Here is a 23,075-nt window from a genome sequence, read left to right as displayed (position 1 = left end):
ATACATGATCTCTGTAGCCAGTCATACCTCCAGATTCAGTTTATTAAGAACATTGATTTTAATTGCATCTTTGTTCTAACGCAATGCTGTAAAGTTCAGTTTATTTTGCTAAATGGTATTAAAAATCTTTTATCATCTGACCCAGGAGACTCATGGTGCATAAAGTATTGAACTTTCAGTACAAGACGGCCAGCTGATCATTCAGTTTGTTAGAAAAAGAACACAATGACATCCTTACGCACCATACATTTTACTATTGGCACGCCACACACAATATAAATAATGGGAGCACAGCACAAGCAACACAAGACGTGACATGAATCAATCCTTTTCACAAAACACAACTTATTTTTTTACGTTTAAATCAACATAAATCTGTTTGTTTTGTGCAAATCACCATGTGCAGCAAGATGAAACACAACGTGACTGCAACTTATACGTGCAACATTTTATGAGTAATCAATTTCCTAAAGGAGCCAGTTTAATTTCGACCTAATTCTGGGCAAAGGATTAGGACAATCCTTGGGTGAGAAGGAGGAACATTTTTCAGTCATACGCCATGACGGGGGAAAAAAAGTAAATATGCCATTCCCATTGTCCAGAAAGGAGAGACATCACTGTAAAAGATTGGAAGACAGATTAAGTGTATGGATGCAGAACACAAAGAGATTAGGGGAAACCCAAGGATGTTGCATAGTGATGCCTTTGATTTTCCTGTAGACTCAGTTTCATTGCAGTTCAGTTTTAGTCATCATTTGCTTTTCAATGGATGTGCTTATGTTTTTACTTTAAGCTTTCGAAAACAAATCCAACCTGGCAGTTTTTTTAAAGTAATACTAAATGCCTCTTTATATGTTGCCTTTGCTGAATGAATACTATAATTCATCGCTCTTAAAGGATTGAATGAAAGTCACTATATCTATTTTTAGCTAGCAGTTTATAATTGTATCCCCTCAGGCAAGTGACACAGTGTAACCTTTTTTACGTGACAGCCATCACTGTAAAATCTGTTAAAGCAACACAGCACAATGTTAAAGACGTTGACTCATTTATGTAGTGCTGACAGCTTCAGGGTTACAGCTTTATTTCCTCTGCCTAACGGTCATTAACAGCTTACGCGTGGAGAGCGTCAGAAACGAAAGCAGGGATGAGTCACACGAGTTCAAGTAAAGAGAGTTGTACCGGAGATAAAAGTGACCTGCTTTAGATAAGTTGCTCTGGGAAATTTTTATTTTTTTTGCCTCACATGCAGCAGTTTGCAAAGTTTTGCACAATCTGAGCTTTCAGAAACAACATTTGCAATATGAGAGCATCGCAGTCGGAACATGAAGTAGTTTATTTACACACACAGATATCATTTTATACAGAATAAATAGTGCTGGGAAGAAATGATAAAATAGAGTGTACAAAGTTCACAAATGAGTAACAACCGATTAACATGAATGAAGACCGAATCTAAATGAATGAAGCTACTTGTTTGTCTTACACAGTAAACACACTAGTCAGAAATCGCACATACTGATCAGTCGTCTTTGGAATAAAAAATACCTCACATGCTTTACTTTCACCCTTTTGCAATCTGATACATATTTATATATGACACAATAGGTAAAATTGGCTTAAAATCAACACAACTCAGTGAAATAAAATCAAAGCACAAGCATATAAAGGTTCAATGTTTAATCAGCAGAGAAAGAATGTCAGTGTGTTCACTTTTTCTTTTGCAAGAAAGTGAAATGATTACACAGCTGAATTTAACTATTTTGAGAAAATTAAGGATGATAAATTCATATTTTCCATATTGGTTGGATGCTGTTACAGCACACTTTTATTCATTCATACTGAGCTGCTATTGTGGGGAAAAAGAATGTTTAATATGTCAATGTTTGTGTGTGTGTATGGGAATGTTGAGAGGGGTAGATTAGTTTATGTAATTGTAATAGTGCTATAGATATGGACTGTATTGGAAACAGCCTAGTAATCCATGCAAAAATGCAATAAAATCTAATCAAATAAGGCTATAAATCATGTGTGATATGGGGGAATAAATCAGGGAACAAGTATTGAAATTTTGGGGGGGAAAAAACAACATAAAAAGCCATTGAAAGTCAAACATATAATTGAATGTCATTAGTATTTAGAAAGTGGTCCTTTAAGAGCAAATTACATCAGCTTTTTGAGTCCCACTTTATGGTCTACTCACTCCAGACCATTGCTACATTATTGTAGCAAAACATCCTGACAGCTTTGGTCAAAGGCAGATTTTGAAACTTCTGAATACTCAATTGAGCACCATTGACCTGGTCCTCAGAATATGTACTGTCTGACAGATGTGTTAAACTAAATGATGAGAAAAGTTTTCCGAGAGTCAGAACTGCTCATAGAAAGCATCAGAAAGGCCTGGAAATGGCAGAAACTGTTTTTTTCCCTCTGTGAATAAGCAATGCATTTAAGCAGCATGGCCTCACTGCACAAGCCTCCAATGCTGCATAAATATGTTTAAAATGTGCAGCAGAACACTAGCACAAGCTATTGAAAAATTAGGAAACGTGTTAGATCAAATGAGAACAACATTTATCTCATTGGATGTCAATACATACATTTGGTGGAGCTATGGCAATAAATGTCCAACCAAAAACACAGACACTGAAGCTTGAAGAAGGGAACATGATGGTGTGGGGCTTTTTGCTGCATGTTGTACTGGCAGACTGTATCTGAAGGAAGGATTTGACTGAACATATTAGAAAGCAATCTGAAACGAGGCCAGATTTTTCAGAATGATAATGGTCCTAACCACATAGCCAAGGAAACTCCCAGTTGTTATCAGAGGAAAAAAAAAAAAAAAGCAAGCTGAAAGATGGACAGAATCACAAAACTTTATCTAACTGAAAATCTATTGTAAGATCTAAAGATCATGTGCATGGCGATCCCAAAACCTTCAAGTTTTAAGGACATTTTATGTGTAAGAATAAATCAATCACACACCTGAGCAATAAAAGCTGCTATGTCTCCACACAAACATGGCTATTGAACCAAGTATTGAGCAAATTTCAGTAAGCACCTTCAATACTTCTTGTCTATGCCACTCTCTGGTCTTACATGTTTTTATTTGTTTGTATTTACGGATTACTTGGGCTGTTGCCAACATTTGATGCAAATTTCATGTCAAACAGCCCAAAAAGAAATGTGTTCGTTGTGAAAAAAAATTCTACATGTTCAATACTTTCCCTGCTATAAAGGAGCTTATATGCCATCTGTAACTGAGCAGACAAACAGGGCCTAAAGTACGAAATGAATCAAAAGGAAAGCATATGTTTTTTCCCCATAGGTGCAGTTTTATAATTTCATAATTCAATGATAGATATCTTCATACAATATAAAAATATTTACAACCAGAGACTAAAACAGGCACTCTTGCGCACACACACACATTGATTCACACAAGCACAACGGTGAACAAATCCTTGTAACTTCTCCCTCTCTGCTGGTTAGGCTTTGTAGGCAACATCAATTATCCTAATTATCCTATTAAGTCTATATAAACCCCATTATTATGCATCACTTTTGATTGGCCGTACCTTGTCTTAGACTTGTACAAAAATATATAAATTAATATGTTCCCCCTTTTCCATAAAACTGAATTCTTAAAACAGTCAACAAATGAATTGCTAAAATACACATTACATATATATTTTTGAAAGATTAAGGCCTAATTTTAGAAATTCTAGAGCACTTATTGAACACATTTTGAATTGCAGGCTACAATTAAATAATCAGACTTCACTGAACCTCTTCCACAGAGTGAAATATGAAACAGTAAAATAGGACAATTATGCTGTATAATGGTTAATATCTGTGGGCAGCGTTAATGAATACAGCTCAGACAAGAGAATAACTTTGTTCACATAGCACAACGTTAGCCTTTTACATGCTAAGTAGTTAGCACAAACTGTTACATATTGACCAAAGAACCATTCATAAAGTCAATACAGACAGGCCATGTTTTATTTAAAATGTATATATATACATATAGACTGAATTAAGTGAACCTTGTGACGTCTTTATTTTCTACTAATTTACCAATCCAGGTTCATTCTTTTCAACCTGCTCTTTGGTAGCCTTCATGTTAGTCACTCTAAACATATTCCAGTATGCAGGATCAGAACTCTAATGCTTTATTTGCCCACAAAACATATATTTTCCCAATGAAAAATAAATCTCCATCCTGAGCAAGCTATAATAAATACTCATATATAGTCGACTGTTTACATTCTGAAAAGGCTTAGATAGACTCACGTTATCTAAATATACAGTATGACTATGTTCCCTTTCACAGAACCTTCGGCAAAATCTGTACAAGAGAGATGTTCTACCTGTGCAAAAACACTTCATATTTTCAGGGAAAATCCGTATGTGTCAGTAAACACTTAAGATGAGATGATATTTCCGGAGATTGTCACTAAGCAATCTAACAACCCAGCAGCACTCCGATAGCAAAAAAACAAACAAACAAACAGAAAAAAACAACGGTACAAACAACAATGTGCAACTTCAAGCTTTGGGCACTTCAAATGTTGAGGTAGCAAAAAAAAAAAAAAAAAAAAAAATCACACTTATGTCGCATGGCTCTTTCTATAAAAAGGAAAGTCAGGTGCCTAGATGTCTTTGCAGAAACCTTCCACCGATGCCCCACTTATACAAACCTTTGGCAACAAAAACAAAACGTGTTTTCCTCCTGAAAAGTGGATTTCTGCTTTTTCCAGGTTTATCTCATGACACCAGTGCCAGCACCAGTCATGATCTGCAGGGCAGCAAGCCAAACTAGTCTTTGATGTCTTTGATTGCAGACAGTTGAGACACGGTTTTCTTGACTCGCATTGCAGTCAGTCGCGCAGCAGCATTGGCATACCAGCACTCTCTCATCAGTTTTCCCATCACACGCAGAGCCTGGTAAAGTAACAAGACGACATTGTTACAAAGGTGATCTGAAAGCTGTCGTAAAAACAGAAAGCATTACCTTCATTAACATAAAAATGCCTAAATTAACTTAAAACAGTTAGCAAAAATATTCAGTAAATGATGCAACCTTGTCTCTAATTGAATTGTGAAAATTCAGTCAGCCATCTTTGACCCAGCTTGTATTTTTTTGAATTGCATTTGAGTCCTTTCCACCTGTACCTTAAGTCAACTTCACCTCGCAGTAACATTAATGGACAATTCCAGAGTAAAATACTCATTCTCCACTGTGGCTCTCTTAATTTTCTGGATTGGGTGCTAGTCTGTTATATCTCAAAGCCTTTGCCCTCAAAGAAATTTTTCTAACTTCCTCCTCACTGGACAAATTGGCAAATAAACGCTTTGTCTTCTCAGTTGAGATTTGAGCTTGCAGGCTGTGTTTACTACTACTTTTGTCTTGAGTGACCATTGTGTTATGCACTGATCTCATGACACGTCATCAACTTGCACTCTAGCTTTTTTAGAGGGCTTCACATGTGTTTTGCTTTTGAACAAGAGCATGACTGTAAACACCCCTATGACTACTGAGAAGAAAATGCTGCAAGAAACTCGATTGTCTCTTGAATTGTCGACTACAGAGTTTTAAACATACTGATGGTCACCACTGCAATAAATATTTGGTCTTACCTCACAACTCTGCCACTGATTGGGAATGTTTGGTCTGAGTTTCTGATCACATACAACTTTTTTCATGTCCTCAATGGATGGATCTGAAGGCACCATGTCGTAGTAAGGCAGTTGAAAATCTTCATGAAGTCCTATGGTAGTAAAAACAAAAAAATCAAGGAAATTATGTTAATGGACATGTACATAATCAGATAATTACATGTAATTATGCTGATAATTTACCTATAATATATTTATGCTGCTACTCATGCAAATGACTGAGGAGAGGATATAGGAGAGTTATGTTTCAGATACCTCTTACAGAGCATCTTCTGGCTAATTCCCAGAACACCAGGCCAAGCGAATAGATGTCGGCTCTCTTAAATGACTCAAAGTTGTTCGTATTGACTGACTCATCCAGGATCTCTGGAGCCATGTACCTGCAGAGAACAAGGCCATTAGAGCCTGATAATGTGAAAAAAAGCAACACAAACAGCACTAGCCCTGCACAGGTCATTTGTTTTATCACTTTGTGGATGTGGCTCTCCTTAATTAGACTATTTGAAATCAGAATGTAAAATACTTTGGAGAATTTCTTCACATATATATTTTTTTAGAGAACTCATACAAGTCAGCCTTGATTTAAGCCATTAAGCAATGTCAATGGCTTAAACATTTGAGTGTGACGTTTAAGCCATTACATCCATGGTTAATGTAATGACTTAAACATATCTCTAGGTGGTGCCACAGTAGTAGTAAAGTCGCTAGGCTCTGTTTCCCTACATTACAAGAAATACTGCTGGGTTTTTTTTTAAAAACTGTGGTTCTGCTATTCTTATCATTCTTGCCTGTCAGTTCTTTAACACTAAATACTGTATAGACAGAGTCCGTCTATATAGCATTCACACTGAATAGACTTTCATTTCCACAAAATATAAAAAGACGTTTTTCTTTCATTGTTGTTTTTGTATGATGCCAGCTAACCATGCAAGCACTTTCCGACCACTTCAGTCTGATTTTAGGTCTTTGTTTTGCAGCTGTTAGCTGTTTTGCTCTAACCTCTTAGTTCCCACTCTGTGGTTAGATGCTATGTCTATGGTGTTTGTGCTGGAATCATGTTTAACAGCTAAGCCCAAATCTGCGATGACTGCCGTTCCATTCCTCTTCACAAGGACATTTTTGGACTTTAGATCTCTGTGAGCGATCGCGGGCTTTCCTAGAAGCAAGACAGTAAAAATATGAGATTAGAAGAAGTTTTTTTATTTACCAATGTGACATTAGAAAGCATAATGTCTCTTCTTATAATATCACAGCATGCATTGAGTGGTAAGAGAAGTACTTATTACTGCTCACTAGCACCACTGGGAAAAGATGTCAATAACTGTGACCACCAGTAATTTTGCAAAAGAAATATAATAATAAAACTTTCTTTTTTCCCTCAACATCTGATTTCTCCCCCAATGAATACATGTTCTCCAATTAAATGATATATTTTTTTAGTAATTTACAGAGCAAAATTATTCTACTGCAAGAAAAGATCCATTTATTTTACACATCTTCACCGGTTCTGCCAAAAACACATGGAGGGGGCAGCATATTTCAAGAAACTAGAGGGTACATCTTCAAAGTAAATAACTGCCTTTTAAAGAAAGACAGAAAAAACTCAGGAAATGAAAACATGACTCTGATGAACATGAAAGTAAATAGTTGGGTTATTTTCTAAAAAAATATATTTTAACATTTAAAACGGGGAACAAAGCAGGTTCTGTAACCTGCTGTGCCCACTGAGGCCCTCCTTGGACTTTGTTTCATTTAATTTCTTTGAGATGAGGAAATAAATTCACATACAGACAGTTAAGAAAAGCTGTACCTTGTGTGCCAATGATTTCCATGTGAAGGTGTGCCAGTCCACTGGCTACAGACAAAGCCAAAACAACCATGCCCTCCAAAGAGACCGTGTACCTGTTCAGGTAGTCATACAGGGAGCCGTGCTCATGGTACTCTGACACCAACCAGAGCTGGGTCCACGAGCCGTTATCTACAGATAACAGCAAGGTACGCTGTGAAATGTCAACACATTCAGGCCACATGTTTGATTCGTTCGTGTTATAAACTTGTTAATCTGATACCTTTGTTATCAGCAGCAATGAAGCCGAGAATATTTTCATGCCTGAGCATGATAGTTTGATAAATTTCTGCTTCCCGGAACCAGGACCTCTCGTCCCGGGAGGAGAAAATCTTCACAGCTACATCCTCCCCCTGCCACTTGCCACGCCAGACCTCACCAAAGCGACCTTTCCCAATGGTCTCCTGCAGGACGATGGTCCGAGCTATAGTCCTCTGGACCAGTAGTGGTAGACCTGAAACATGAAGCTCATATGATTCAAACTGCAATATTTTGCATAGCTTAGAAAAGCCTGAGTAAGCGTGTTGAACCCATTTACATTTTGACATGTTACAGCTACAAAATGTTCATGTATCTTAGTGGGATTATATGCGATAGACCAACACAAAGTAGTGTGTAAAAGTAAATGATGAATGGGTTTAAAACCTGAATGTAGCCCATGAAACAGACATGTCAAGCAAAACGTTATGAAGTTTATAGAAGGATTCAGTTATAAAACTATATCCCAAGCCATGAACACCTTGCAGAGCACTGTTCAATCCATTGTTTGGCACCGGAAAGGCTACGCCATGAACGCCAACCATCTAAGATGTGGCCATCCACCTCAAGAACAGCAACCGATGAAAGAAGCAGCCAAGAAAGACACAATATGTCTGGGAGAGCTTCAGAGGTCAACAACTAAGGTGGGAGTATCTTTAAGTACAATAACTATCGGTTGCGCACTTCTGGTCTTGATGGAAGAACAGCAAGAAGAAAGCCATTTGTGACATAAGAAGTTCCATGCTTGCTTTGTTACAAGTTACGATGGAGACACAAGAAGCTTTGGCCACATGGCAGCATCTTGCTGAGGGGACTTTTTTCTTCAGTAGGTACAATCTGCTTGACAGTTAATGAAAGCTAGATTAAGCTAAATATGAGGAAGAATTGAATTGATTTTATTTGAATGGGACGGTGTATATTAATGACTGAACAATATTGTTGTAAATACATTGGATTTAGCAAAATGTTAATTCCCATCCTTAGTCCCAGAAGAAGAAGGACAGTGACACTAAACATACAGTCAGACCTAAAGTGTAATAGTTTAGATCAAAGTATGCACGTCTTCAAACACCCATATTTTCAAGTTGATGTTAATGGAGGCTCTTTATCCAATCAGACTGAACCTGAGCTTTTTTGGAATAAAAAAACAGCAAAATGTTTGGGCTCAGAATGGCAGAGACATACACAAAAATCTCGAGACTCTAATAGAATATAAAGGCATGTCACATATATAATTCTATTACAGATACTTATTTGCAAAATAATTCAGAAAACCTGCATTTTTTCCACATGCTTCACAAATATACAGTAATTTGTGTTGCTCTATCACCTAAAACATGCATATAATATGAAACAAAACACACTTAAATTTGTAACTGCAATATGAAAACAACAAGAAATCTCAGGCTGTATGTCTACATTTGGCAAGACACTGTAAGAGCCTCACTGAGAACGAATAGGACTCCTCTCACCTGACCCTGAGCCAGATGTGCTCATGTCATAAATCAGATCTTTGAGGCATTTATCAGGAGACATAAGCATCTGATCATCCAGGGGGTCCTCGGGGTCTTGCTTATGGGCTCTGCCGTAGGCACAACGGTGTCCCTGCACGACACACACCCCCAGCAGGATCCCCACACACAGCAAGCAGGAGGGCACCAGGATCACCACCATGAGCTGCAGTCTACTCCAGCCCGGCTCCTCTGAAGGCCTCTCTGATGGTACACACATAAGTAACAACATTCTCAGCATTATTAGCATTTTTACTGCATCCTTAAGGCTTTGGTTTCCGAAGAAAAACAACAAAACAAGCTTTTAAGAGGATTTGCTTCTGAGATTCTTGTCTCTTTGCTCCCCCTGGTGGTGTTTTCTCTAAATGGCAGGCGTGTGGCACTCTCAACAAAGCAGCATATTAGCAGCAGCTGTTGCCAAAATTTTCTCCCTGATTGAAATACTAACAGTTGAAAAGGCACACCTCGTGCTTTGCAAATTGAAGACACTGCTGCACGAATGCTAACAGATGTCGCTAATTTTTGAAGGTGGAAACTCATTTTGCAAATGCACCTTTCCAGATGCCAAATCCCTGTTTTGCCTGAGAACCCAAACATTTAATCAATGCCCATAAATGCTATTAATCAAGAGTAATAAAGAGGCTTTTAGCAAATATAATCTTTGCTCTGCAGAACGTAAAATATATTGTATTTCTTAAAATCAAAATGTCTCCCCGTTTAAAGTTTTTGATGCATACTGATTAAATGTGCACTTGTCGTAAAAAGTCAGGTTTGGCAGGGAAAAGTAATTTGACACCTCTTCCTGTGACCTTCGTTGTGTCGGTGGGAGGCCAGAGGAAACCTGGACACCATCAATATGTGATAATATGAGATCTACAGACATGAAAATGAGGCACAGTGAGTGCTGTGCAGCACCGTGCAAAAGTGTTCACACCCCTTCAGCGTTCTCACATTTTGTTACATTATAACAACAAACTTCAGTGCGTCCGATGTAAATCATTTCAGTATATGTTCCAGCTGCATGTTAACGGTTGTCATTTTGGAAGGGAACTTCACCCTCGCCTCAAGTCTTTAGCAACCTCTAATATGTTTTCTTCAAGATTTGCCCCGTTTATAGCTTCATCTATTAGCAGCTTACCTGTTCCTGCTGAAAAAAACATCCACACAGGACTATGCAGCCACTACCATGTCTATGCATTTAGTGTGAAGTGATGCGTTACTGTTCCATCTGACATGGTGTTTAGAGACGTGTAATCCAAAATATGTTAAATCTATATGTTAATTCTACATGTTTGCTATGTTTTCTAGATGGCTGAATACCAATCCATGCCACACTATTCAGTTTTCCATTCAAAAAATGCACAATTGCACACTGCTTTGTATTTATATATAATGTCCCTGAATTTATTTAAATGTACGTAACCCAAACAACATTTGAAAAAGTCATTTTGCAAGGTGCTGAAATAGTACAATAGAGTAAAAGTCTTTTGAGTTGATGGGATATTAACACATGCATATGCTATAATTTAAATATAATTAAAATTCAACTTAAATCTTAGGAAAGTTCTTTCGTTTTTCCTGAGATGGACTCACCAGCTGGTCCTCAAGCATTCATTATGTACAAATCAACAATTTGTGAACTTAACCACAGTTTCCTAAGATCTCTTTAGCCTTTTACCCAATTCATGTCCTGCCAACTGAGGCTCCAAGTGAAGCTCGGTAGATATGATGCAAAACACGACCTCGCTCTCTTCTGTCCCAGTGGCTTAAGACCTTAAGATCAAGTATGTGTTTAAGAGACAGGCCGCTTGGAAATTATGCTCAACAGGCTTGAAGAATGAATAAAAGAAGAAATTTATATCCAGATTTAAAATGTTTTTTTCCATTTCCAGAGAGGCTACACATGATACTGCTATTTAACAGGACAATGAAACCCATTGATTTTGTTGTCCTCATTCACAGTCGACACCATCAACCCCTGAGGGTCTTGACCCCCATGACCTTGCATCTTGCACAGTAAATCTGCTGCATTTTACCGAGATGTTAGAAAATCTACCCCTCACTTACTTTAGTTTGAGTCCTTTTTGTCACAACTAATATTTCTTATTTCTAAAGTATTAGTATTAATTAGTATTTTTCTATCTAAGTAGTATTTTTCTTTATTAATTATTAAATTGACATAAAAGGGCATCCTATAGAACAGTTACAAACACTATTTTCACCCAGAGTAATGGGATTCTGTTTCTGTAGTTTACTTTCTTGTAATGTTTAAAAGTCTTTTGTAATTTTGTTTTTTCAACATCTAATAATGAATTCTTAATCAACAGTTATTTAGCCTTTGTGAAAGTTTTGCTTTGGACTTTAGCTCATTTTTCATTCCTTTGTTCACTAAGCTCCTTAATGTTGATCTTTGAATCATTTAGCCATGAACAAGCTGCTAAACTCAAGGAATGAGCATGTCGTGTCTCTACAATAAAGGCAACTTTACAAACAAGTGTTATGTTGGATATTTTGGTATTTGACATAATTTGTTCCCATTTTTGGTTGGCTGTGTTAGAAACACCAATAAATACAAATGACAGACAGAAAAATTGTTTTTTAGCACCTAAAAAGCATTTAAAAACTTTTTTTTTTTTTTTACAAAATGTATACTCCTTGAACATTTCCACATTTTGTCCCATTGTATTCACAAATCTAAATGGATTTTACTGGGAATTCATTTTGCATGAGAATACAAAGCAATGCATAATTGTGAATTGGCATAATAGAAATTTGTTTTGAGCCAACATTGGTTGAGTCACCTTCCACTGTACATGCAGCTGTAAATCTTTATGTCTCTGTCAGCTTTACACCTTTAGATAATAACATTTGTGCCCATTCATTCAAACTGAGCTTCTAAACATCGATTTTCAAGTCTTTCCAAAAATTGTCATTTGGATTTAGGTCTGACTGAGTGATAAGAACATACATATATATGCTTTGATGTAAACCATCCTATTGTAGCGATCTGACTGTTCAGTCATAATCTTGCTCTACAGTGAACAACCAGGCCTGACTCAAATCCTGCAAGCTTTTTTTTTTTTCCCCCCCAGGATTTTCCTGTATTTAGCTGCATGCATGTTTCCCAAAACTACAACCAGTTTCCTGGCTCCTGCTGAAGAAAAGTATCCCCAAAACACGGGGCACACATCACCCTGGTGTGCTCAGGGTGATGTGCAGAATCTTTCCATAATTAACTTTTTCCGTTAACATCTGATTTATTGTTTATTTTTCGATGCTGCATTTTCTGACAAACCTCCGAGGCGTTCACAAAGCCGTATTTATGATTCGAATAAATCACACAGAGGTTGGTTACAGAGTAAAAGGGAAGTTTAATATAAACCTCTGTGGTCGTAAATGCGAAAAAGTTCAAAAAGGGGGTGTGAATACTTTTGCGAGCCACAGTTTATTTGTAAAAACATGTGTGCTGACAACAGAACAAACCTGTTTTAAGTCATCTATGACTTGTGGATTTTTGCATGAACTGGCAGTAAACAAACAGCGAATAGACTGACACGGTATAAAGTGAACCTTCCAGAGTTTTCCATTGAACTCCAGAGGTGTGGAAAAAAGCCTCCCTGTGCTTTGGGCCATTTTCTACCCAGCAGAGAGGCTCTCTGAACAACATGCCTGACAAAGTATTTATTTATAAATCAGGGGAGGGCCGTCGCATAACCTCTGCCAGCTTTGTTATGTCACAGGATCTAGGCGGATCAGCATCCACCTCGTCTGGCCGGGACCAGAATGAGTGGGAAATCCCTCACAGGCTGGACTGTTGTTTCTGTTGACTGAATAAAATTACTGAGACTAACAGATTGAGGAGATGATGGGTTTTATGCTTTTGTCCGTTTGCCAAGGAAATTGTCATCGGACACAGATTAGATGAAAGTGACCTAAAATACAACAGATCCAAAAGTGCCAGAGCAGAAAAGCATATTTTGTGGTTATACCTCGGTGCAGGTGCAGGGTCTCATTGTTGCAGAAGTCGGTGAAGCAACAGTTCCTCTTGGAGACGTTTTTGGAGCTGTAGCAGAAAACCTGACCCTTCATCTGGGAGGGGGACATGCAGGATTTGACCGTCTCCTCCTTCCCGTCAATCAGCATCACAGAGTTCCAGCAGGCTCCGTCTGCGGTCGTCTCACAGGTGTAGTTGGCGCACAGCGGGCACACACACTTCAGACCTGAAGCACAAAAAAATCAGATCGTGTTTATTACTTCCCCCCCGCCCCCCATCCACTGGCTAATTCATCAATGTGTGGAGAAAAAGCACCTAGACAAAACAGTTTTACTCTCAGCCTAGACGCGGCTCCTGCTGTTACATAAGAAAATCTGAGCTCTTAAATGGCAGGAGGTGGAGGAACCAGAGTAATGCCTCTTAGATTAACACCCACATAATCTTGTGTTCTACTTGCAGCTGTCATGCTTTATTTGATAAGCTGCTGAATGACTGATGAGCGAGATGGCCCGCCACAAAAAACCTGGGAAATAAATGGATGAATGTTGCGCAGTGCCAAACGAAACCAGTCAGAAGGTAGTTCCAATTACATGAATGGGGGAAAAAAAATACTTATGTGTAATTAAATAATTCACACATTTGGATATTTGAATGTCAAAATCACTGAAACACACATTTTGTACATAAATAATTGTTTGTTTGTTTTTTTAATGACATTTAGAGCTAAATTTATACTTTTATTCAAAGAACACTTAAAAATAGTTTGGAATTTAAAACGGACAGTGAACAAATACAGAAAGGAAATCATCTCTGTGAAAGAGATGGAAAAGGAGCCCTGACATATCCGTCCTTAACGAGATTCTGAATGCTGCAGCGTGTTTACATTTATGTTAAGCTAAGGTCAGGTGAGGCGAGGCAAATTTTAAAGGTTTATAAAACCCATTACTTCTCAAACCATTTCTCCAGAATCAGCTGTGTCGAAACAATTTTGTATAATTTTTAAAATGTGAGAAAAGCAGGTTTTCTTTGATATTCTCCGTCTATTTTTATTTATTTTTTTTCTTTAAGAAAAAGGGCAAGATAAAAGGAATCAAGGTGGCCAGGTTGAAGTTAGCAAGACCATTAAAACAGTAGCAGAAATTTGCTGGCTGGATTGAGAGGAACACCATTTAAATGTACGGTTTGACTGTAACCCTGAGGTGGATTAATCACTCTGAGGTGTTTCTCTGTGTGTGTGCAAACCGTTAAGGTGAGAATTACACGACGGAAACCTTTCATGTTTCCATCGGAAACAAAATTCGGTTTCTGCCACAAAAGAACGTCATAAAATCCCGGTTGGAAACAAGTTCACTCAACTAATAATACGCAATAGATCGTACAACAAAGGAGCTGAATGAGAACACAAGAAAGTATTATGGGATGGAAAGAGAACATCTGCAACAGGCATTATGGTTTGTATTGCAGAACGAGTTCCCTTCAAAACGACAACTTTATTTCCTTTTCTAAAACAAATGATTCTCCACTGAAGAGTCACGCAGTTGTTAGGGCTTTTGCTTCACAGCAAGGAAGTCGAGATTCAAATTCCAGTTGCTGCCTGCATGCATGGAGTTTGCGTGCTTTCCTGGTGCATGCCTGAGTTCCCTCCCCAACCCAGTCATCACATGAATGTTAGGTATCTTGTCTCTAAATTGGCCTTATGAGTGCATTTGTGAATACACAGTAGTTTATCCTGTTTGTCTCTATTGTTGCCCTGTGATAGAAAGGCACCCTGTCCAGGGTGCACCCTCCATCTCAAGTCCCCTGCTACCTCGAAAGGACATGAGCACCATGTAGAACTCATAACCCGTAAACCTAAAAAAAATAAAATAAAAAATCACCTGAATTCCTGGATAACCTTTGCAATCACACATGTAGAGAACACAGACAGACGAAGGTATCAAACTTTAAAATATTTGTCTTTATGAGAAAAAAAAAGAACAAAACACTGCATTTTTCATCTTAAAGCACACCATGGTGGTGGAAGCATCATGCTGTGGGGGAGCTTTTTGGACTTAATGACAAGTTGGTTGCAGCTAAATTTAGAGCAGTACTGGATAAAAACCTGACAGAGAATACAAAACACCTTGGTTCATCTTCAAGCACAGAGATTTGCAACCGTCATTTTCACAGCCACAAGTGACTCTTTGAACCTTCAACAAATAAAGTTAAAAATGATAAGGAACCAAGTGATGTTCTTTAAAAATATACAAACAAATGTTGGGTTTTGCAGTTTTTCTTTTATTTTTTCCTAGGATATTTAGAGTGATTTCCACAGCAGAATTACTCTACCAGTAATATCTGTTTTCCTATCATTAGTCTGGAAACTATGCTTTTTTTTTTACATACTTTACTTTAAAATATAATAAAAAGAAGGTTCTTCAAAAACAATTAAAATGTTAGAATAAAGACTGGCAGTAAATAATAATAATAAAAAAGGAAATGATTATCATTTACATTTAACTAAAGTAGGATAAACGTAAACAGGTCGGGTGAGGTAAGGCAGATTTTAAAGTTTCATAAAATCCATTACTTCTCAAGCCATTTCTCCAGCTGTCGAAGCAATTTTCTGTCATTTTAAAAATGTGAGAAAAGAGTTTTCAGATTTAGTTGGTATTCTTTGTTCTTCATCTTTAAAATAAATAAATAAAACATCAGATGAAAGGAATGAAGGTGGCCAGGTTGAAGTTACGAAGACCATAAAATCCGTAGCAGAAATTTGCTGGCTGGATTGAGAGGAACACCGTTTAAATTTACGGTTTGACTGTAACCCTGAGGTGGATTAATCACTCTGAGGTGTTTCTCTGTGTGTGTGCAAACCGTTAAGGCGAGAATTACACGACGGAAACCTTTCATGTTTCCATCGGAACAAAATTCAGATTCTGGCGCAAAAGAACATCACAAAAGCCCGGTGCATTTGGAAACAAGTTCACTCAACTAATAATATAAAATAGTTTTGACGTGCGGTCGGGGCCTGCAAACATGGAGCTTTCATGTTTTCCCTGCGTATGCCCAAGTTCCCTCCACAACCAAATCCTCACATGCATGTTTGGTATTTTTGTCTCTAAATTGCTCTTAGGTGTGACTGTGTCGCCCCTGATGGAAAGTGGTCCCGTCTAGAGTGTTCCCTTCATCTTGACCCCCTGCTACCTAGCAAGGATCCCAGTACCATGTGGAACAACTCGTACCCTTTAAACCTGAATTCCTGAATAGCTTATGAAAAACGCAAACGCTACATTTCCCCCGTAAAATACCCCACGCGCTCTCGGTTTTATATAAGTAGTAACAGAAATGTGCACCTTTTCAAAGCGATTTCACCTTTGCCTCGCGAGTTTTCACAGAGGGACGGTCAAGATAAAAGTCTTGAGCATCATCATGACGTTTTTAAGCAAATGTGAGACTTCAATCATCAGAACTGAAATGACCAGATTCAAATGAGACGCGCAGTGATTTAGATGTTGCTTCACATTGTCAGTCAGGTTGTATTTAAATTACATTAAAAAAAAAAGTTTGATGATTCGAAGCGCCTAAGTGTGAAAACAGAAGACATAAACTAAAACAAAAAAAATCCAGAAGGCAGCAAATACTTTGAGTTGCTTAGTGACAAGAACATTCATTTCTTCAGCTACATTTCTGTAAGAGTGAAGCAGTTATTCTTTAAAATCACACAGACTTTGTATTTTCTGCTCTTCACTTTTGGCAGACGGGTCTCGTAAACCGGCAATGTGTTTACGACTACACACGTCTAATCCTATACAATGGACTTAAATATACTGTCTACCATTCTCTGTGGTTTCTCTGGTTATAGTGTAAAACTTTAGACACTCCAATATCTTTTTAAGGAAACGGTGTGTGTGCGTGTGTGTGTAACATATCTGTGATGCTTGTGTTTGGAACTATAGCTTTACTTAAACAGCCACCACAGCCTGACTGAACCTCAGACAGTATAATATGATAATAACAAAGTTGAGCTCCAGCACAACTCCCATCTTATTTTCATTCCTAAATTCTTCTCTGGTCTGGATTTCCCACACTTTCCTTCGCAGTTTCTATACTACTCCTCTTAGGGGATTTTTTTTTTTTTTTTTTTACATTTTATTTAATTTTTGAGTCGGAGCAGATTTGTTGTTCCTTTTATCTCCGGAGTTGGAGCTAAAACAAGCAAAACAAATCACTGAGGAAGTCGGATTCAGCTAAACAAGACAGACGTGTCCGAGTCATTTTGGGCCTTGAAAGTGTTAACATGGAGTGTTTGTGGATTGTGGACACAGTCCACACCGTAGAATATCATCACTGATTTTAAATACGCATCCCTGTTCTCTTAAAATAGACGTTCTGGTTTTCCAGCGCCTTTGCTGGAATGTGCATGTGCTTTTTTTTTTTTTATGTCAATTTGATCTTTTTTGTTTTCTGTTCCCTCAAGTTGAGAGAAAATGTTTGCAAAAAACATTGCTGAAAGTCAGTTGGGTTTTTTTTGTTGTTGTTGTTCTCCAGGGAAACTACAACATCTTTATAAGGATGAGACAAAGATTTGTTGATTTGAAAGAAACACCTTGTTTTGTCTAAGTGACAATCTAAACTATATTTGGACCAGAATGACAAAAAAAGAGTTGAAGCAGCTGAAGTAGCGAGATCGCAAGAACTACTTCCAAACACAAAGACAACTGAGACGCGTGGGAGAAAACAAACAAAAACATTGAAAATCAGTGCAGAAAATTTACAAAAAAGTTAAAGAATAAAAAAATCAATCCCATTGTTTTATTCTTAAAACTCACACAGCTTTATGAATGCCCACTAAAACAGCCGGGCTCTGCCATATTTGGATGATGAAGCGACAGAGTAGTCAGAAAACATCTTGGGGTTTTTTTTTTAACTAAAAGTCGTTTTAAACAGGATCATGTCAAATGAGTGTGCAGTTCTTTATTGGCAAAACAGAAATAGGATGGAGTGTGAACTTCATCTGTGCAGGACACTCAGATTGTGTTTTGAGAACATATTTCTCTAAAATCACCAACAATCTGTTTGTTGGAAACAATTTTTGCCTTAGGGTTATGAAACAATTATAATCTTATATTTAAGGTAAGGAACCATCCAAAGCTGATGAAAAGGTATGCAAACTTTGAGAGGTTTTCCAGGTGGAAAACAGTTTTTTTCACAGTTCCTTTTTTTTGTGTTCTCACGGCTCAAAATGTATGCCCATGTCCACAGGTCCACAGGTCATGCAAAATAAATAATTCCTCTCTCCAAATTATTTTTCTGCATGCTAAGGCATGATAATTAACTTCAGCTGGCACAGGATTTGCTCCACATATGAGTCAAATTAAGAAGATGGTTCATGTGCAGCATTAGCTACTCTGGACTTTTAGGTGCTGGGCACTTTGTGAAAAAACAAACTGCAGCAGGTGATTAGAATATGAGAGGCATAGCAGACAGAATAATGTTTTGACAGCTAGTGAGTGAATCTCAACCTCATGTGGAGAAAAGTGATTTTCACAAACACTGCATGGTACACGAAAATAAAACAGGCTGTTCTGGTCACGTAGTTGCGATGAGGGATGTTCTGACGCGTCTGTCCACATCTGAGTGACAACAATGGTTCTACCTGAATGCTGTCAAAATGTAAGTATTTCAAATTCTTTTTTTTTTTTTAACAGGCAGTTATTCTCTACTGTGGTTAATTACAGGCAGACTGGGTGAGCCACAGAACAGTTCAAATCTCTCCATAGAGTGCCAGTTTGTTAAGTCTCCTTGTTAGCACAATATTTCTCCTGACTTCTTCCTCCTCAACCATAAATAGCCATATAAATCTTTACCTTGTGAATTTGTAGACCTTGCTACTATCACTACTTTGTGTGGGTTGGCATTTGGGCTTTAACTGCATTTTTGGCTCTCTTGAGCTCATGTTGTTTTTCTTTATCGGTGTCATAGTGACAAGATTAGTGACAAGTAAGGAAAAGTTATAAAAATCATATCTGTCATTTAAAAACCTGCTAATGCAGCTTCTATTAGAAGCAACACTATTAAGATGCTTGCTCAACAAATGTTTTTCATCAGATCACACTGAAGACTGAAGCTACAGATTATTCTTATCAATTAAATTGGTGACATTCAAATAAATGCTCCACTGATGCTTTGTTCAAACAGCTGACCAAACCAAAATATAGTGCCAGTCGCATTTATTGGCAGCCAAGGAAAACATACTTTCACTGCAGTGGCAAAATCTCACAGCTAACATTTATTAATTTAGGTAACATCCAATGTTAGGGAGTTTTTAACAAAACCGTCTGTGCCACAGTCATTGCTACTCCTGCTGTCAATATGTTGAAGGCGACTGATTGTGTGCCTGATAAACCATTTCTGTGTTTCTGGATCATTAACCTTGTTAATCACCCTATCATAGCCCTTAATATGCACGGTGCAATAACAATTTATAGGAGTGTAAGCAGAGACGGGATAGCTGCCTTGCTCGACACAGTTCAAGCTGCTCCGATTTTTTTTTTTTACATTATGTATCTAACTGCAAATATGGACAAGTTTAGACAGGCAGCTGTTTTCTGACTTTATGGCGTGTTCCCTTCTGTTTTCTGTTTTGAAGAGTATTGAACATGGCATGTGAAACAATGTGAAAAAAAAGAAGTTGTGAACCTCTTAGAAGATCTTAGAAACGCTGATAAACTTCCAAAATCTTTCATTAAAAAAAGCTTCATTTATATTTGTTTTGAAGTGATTGCTAGGTGTGCCAATAGTAACTGTGTCTAAAAAAATAAAACGTCACACTACACTGAATAAATGCATTAAAATTAAAGGGTGAGTTGACAATTTGTGTCAGCTTGTGCAATAAAAACTGCATTTAAGTTTAATTTTTCACTGTAAGTTATATTTTTGTTATTACAAATGCATAATCACACATCAACAAGTATAAAAAGGACCAGAAATTAATTAATTATTTTCTTTGACTGGGTTTTTAGTGATGGATAATAAGATCCCTCAGGTCTAATACAAACATCATGCACTATTGCACAATCAGCTTTAATCTGTGACAGAAAACTAGGTAAAAGTTTTAAACAGCCAGGCCTTCCACTTGCATTAACAAAGTTGAGGTTCTCCAGAAGACATTGCAATTTATCAAGTACAAAATATGTCACGCTACTTGTGCTGACCGGGAAAGGAGATTGAACAATCAAATGAAATACTGGGCAGAGACAATAAAAAAAATTGCTTTGAGGAGCTACATAAATCTAGTTTTATGTGGAGAAAGGTTGACGAAAAGCTTAATTATAAAAGTGTAATTCAGTGTTTGTTTTTTGTTTGGTTTTTTTTGAGTTTCAAAGCTTTTTCTGACAGGGAAAAAAACAGCTTAGGGTTAGTGGTGTGCAAGTATGAAGAGTACTTCACAGACCGACACGCTTAATTGATGATGTATAATTGCGTCTGACATTTACAAAATCATCCCATTTGTAGTAACCCAAACTTTATAGAGCAAAATAAACAACAACATGAAAAGACAAAAACAATTCCTGTGTTTCATGCACACGGAGACAAGCAGCCTACCTGCGGTCAGCTGGGCGACGCACAACAAGATCAACGCCACCTGAAAGCTCTGCTCCCCGGCAGCAGTCATGGCAAGAGGCGCATTTGCTCCCCCTTCCTGAGCGCACCGTCTCCACAGGCAGCTTACTCTACAGAAAACACCAGGATACACATCGTGTTTTTGTTTTGTTTCTTTTTAAACGGGAAAGTCCGTGCACTCTCTGCGACCCGCCACAGCGAAACCGATCTGGGAGGAAACTGCAAAGCGCTGCTTGCTCCGCCTCTGCTGACCGGGATTTAGGCGGATTAGCGCCGCAGACCTCCGATCCAGACATGTGAATGGAGCAGAGTGAAAGTGTGCAGCAACATCCATTTAACCGCAGCAGGTCCACCTCCACCTACTGTCACTGCCTGCCTGATGAATATGGAAATGACCTCCAGTCTGCGTGCACAGTAAATATAATCAAATGAAGCTGCATCAACGCCGAGGTCTTAAAAAAAAGATGGAAAAAAGTTACATGAGTGTTATGCAATCATTAAACGATTTTAATGGCTTAATTATGACATTTTCTAACTAAAACACATCGAGAGTGATCTGAAAAGGCTGTTTGTACATCTGCACAAATAGAGAAGATTATAAATGAGCAATCTTAAAACCTATGTGTCTCGTCAAATGGCATAATTTGAGATGTCTTGAAAGGAATTTTGACTCGTCAAAAAGTAATTGAAAATATCTTGAATTATTACTCTTACTAGTCAGAATATAAATGCAGATATTTTAAATTAACATGCTGGATAACAAAATGTAGTTTTGTCTAGTCAAAATGCATGTTTAGATATCTGGAATGTTAATTACGGATAGTCAGACGAAACCGAATTTATGTTAAAACGGCTTGCCATAATAGTATAGTTCCTATACTTTTGACTCAAATGGCAGCTTTGTAATAACGTGATAACGTATACATTCATATACCTACGTTTGTTGTTAGTTTACTATCAATGCTTAGTTTTACTGTTTAAATTCATAGGAAGAGTATCGATTAGAGGAATTCAGTCCAGAGAAAGTTTCACAGTAAGACAGCTGATGCCTTGAAGAGAACGGCTCCTGGGTTTACATACTGAGCAAAGAGTCTCTTTTCATGCACTTTGCATGGTGCACCTGTCTGTCTATCTATATGTTACTCTGGGTATTCTTCCCAAAACAAAAACAATCATTTTAGATGGGCACTTTAAACAGTCAGGTAAGCGCGTGCTATTAACAGGCGTGTTTCCGTGTTGACTTCAAATTATCATTGAATGACTAATTATTAGTGCCATTTATCCACCACTCATTATCCATAGCCACGCGCCGCAGTATAAGAATTCCGTCAACTAAATAAAACCTGGAGATATAGACATTTCAACCCGGAAAAGGAAAAAATAACGCAGAAAAATCGTTGAAGAACTTAAAGCCGCTTTTTTGTCCTCTCTCTCGCTCTCTGTGACGGCTACACGAAGACTCGTTGCCATAACAACTGACAACAGTGCCACTGTGTGTCACGATTGAACACCAAAAAACTCTCAAAACATGTCCCACACAAAGAACAGAACTTTCAATCTGTCACAGTTTCATGTTTTTAGACTTGATGTTTATTTTATGATTATTAATAAGGGATATTAGTCCCTTATTAATAGCTAACAGCAGAGATTAGCTACCGCTGCTGTTAGCTAATATGTGGTGGTTTAGCTCATTTAAACACCTGCTCCAATGATATGTCAGAGTTGGTGTGCGGGTGGCCGTTTCATATTGTTTTGTAACTGAACCGAAACACAGAATTCGACATCGCAAATTCCCTCTCCCTCGCTATATTTTTTTCTTAGAACTTTTCCCCCATGTTTGTTCTCTTGTATGGCGTACATTTAAGATTTTGCGAGTTATATTTGTTTTCTGTTACAAAAAAGTGGGGTTTGCAATTTTATTCAACCTCCTTTAATCAACATACTTTAGAAGAGATTAAGGTGATTATTAGCCTTCCGACAGGCTAACCCTGCTTTAAAATCACCTACAACATGATCTTTGATCTAAGAGATGTGTTCATGATGAATTTTCTAAAGATTCCCAACAAACCGCTGAGACCTTATAATAATGAAGCATCTGTACTAATCAAATTGGCGTCTCCTAATTATAATTTCTTAAATGAGAACAATAAGCATAAGAGGGGCTTAGAACTTCCTAATA

The 23,075-nt window shown here is 37.7% G+C and overlaps 1 protein-coding gene across 1 annotated transcript; it reads right to left on the bottom strand.

Moving 5' to 3' along the window:
* Positions 1-1,315: 1,315 nt before the first annotated feature.
* acvr1c (activin A receptor type 1C) lies at positions 1,316-21,343 on the bottom strand. Its single transcript, XM_008403987.3, has 9 exons — positions 20,879-21,343; positions 13,287-13,517; positions 9,259-9,501; positions 7,752-7,982; positions 7,493-7,660; positions 6,682-6,838; positions 5,938-6,062; positions 5,644-5,774; positions 1,316-4,947 (listed from the first exon to the last, which is right to left on the bottom strand). Exons 1-9 carry the CDS (start codon positions 20,946-20,948, stop codon positions 4,822-4,824), a joined length of 1,482 nt encoding a protein of 493 aa, XP_008402209.1. The 5' UTR covers positions 20,949-21,343; the 3' UTR covers positions 1,316-4,821.
* Between the last annotated feature and the right edge of the window lie 1,732 nt (positions 21,344-23,075).

Source organism: Poecilia reticulata, chromosome 2, assembly GCF_904066995.2.
Source record: "Poecilia reticulata chromosome 2, P_reticulata-male-v2, whole genome shotgun sequence".
Classification (NCBI taxonomy): Eukaryota; Metazoa; Chordata; class Actinopteri; order Cyprinodontiformes; family Poeciliidae; genus Poecilia; species Poecilia reticulata.
The sequence above is the reverse complement of the archived record's forward strand: the minus strand, read 5'-3'. Positions and strand labels throughout refer to the sequence as shown.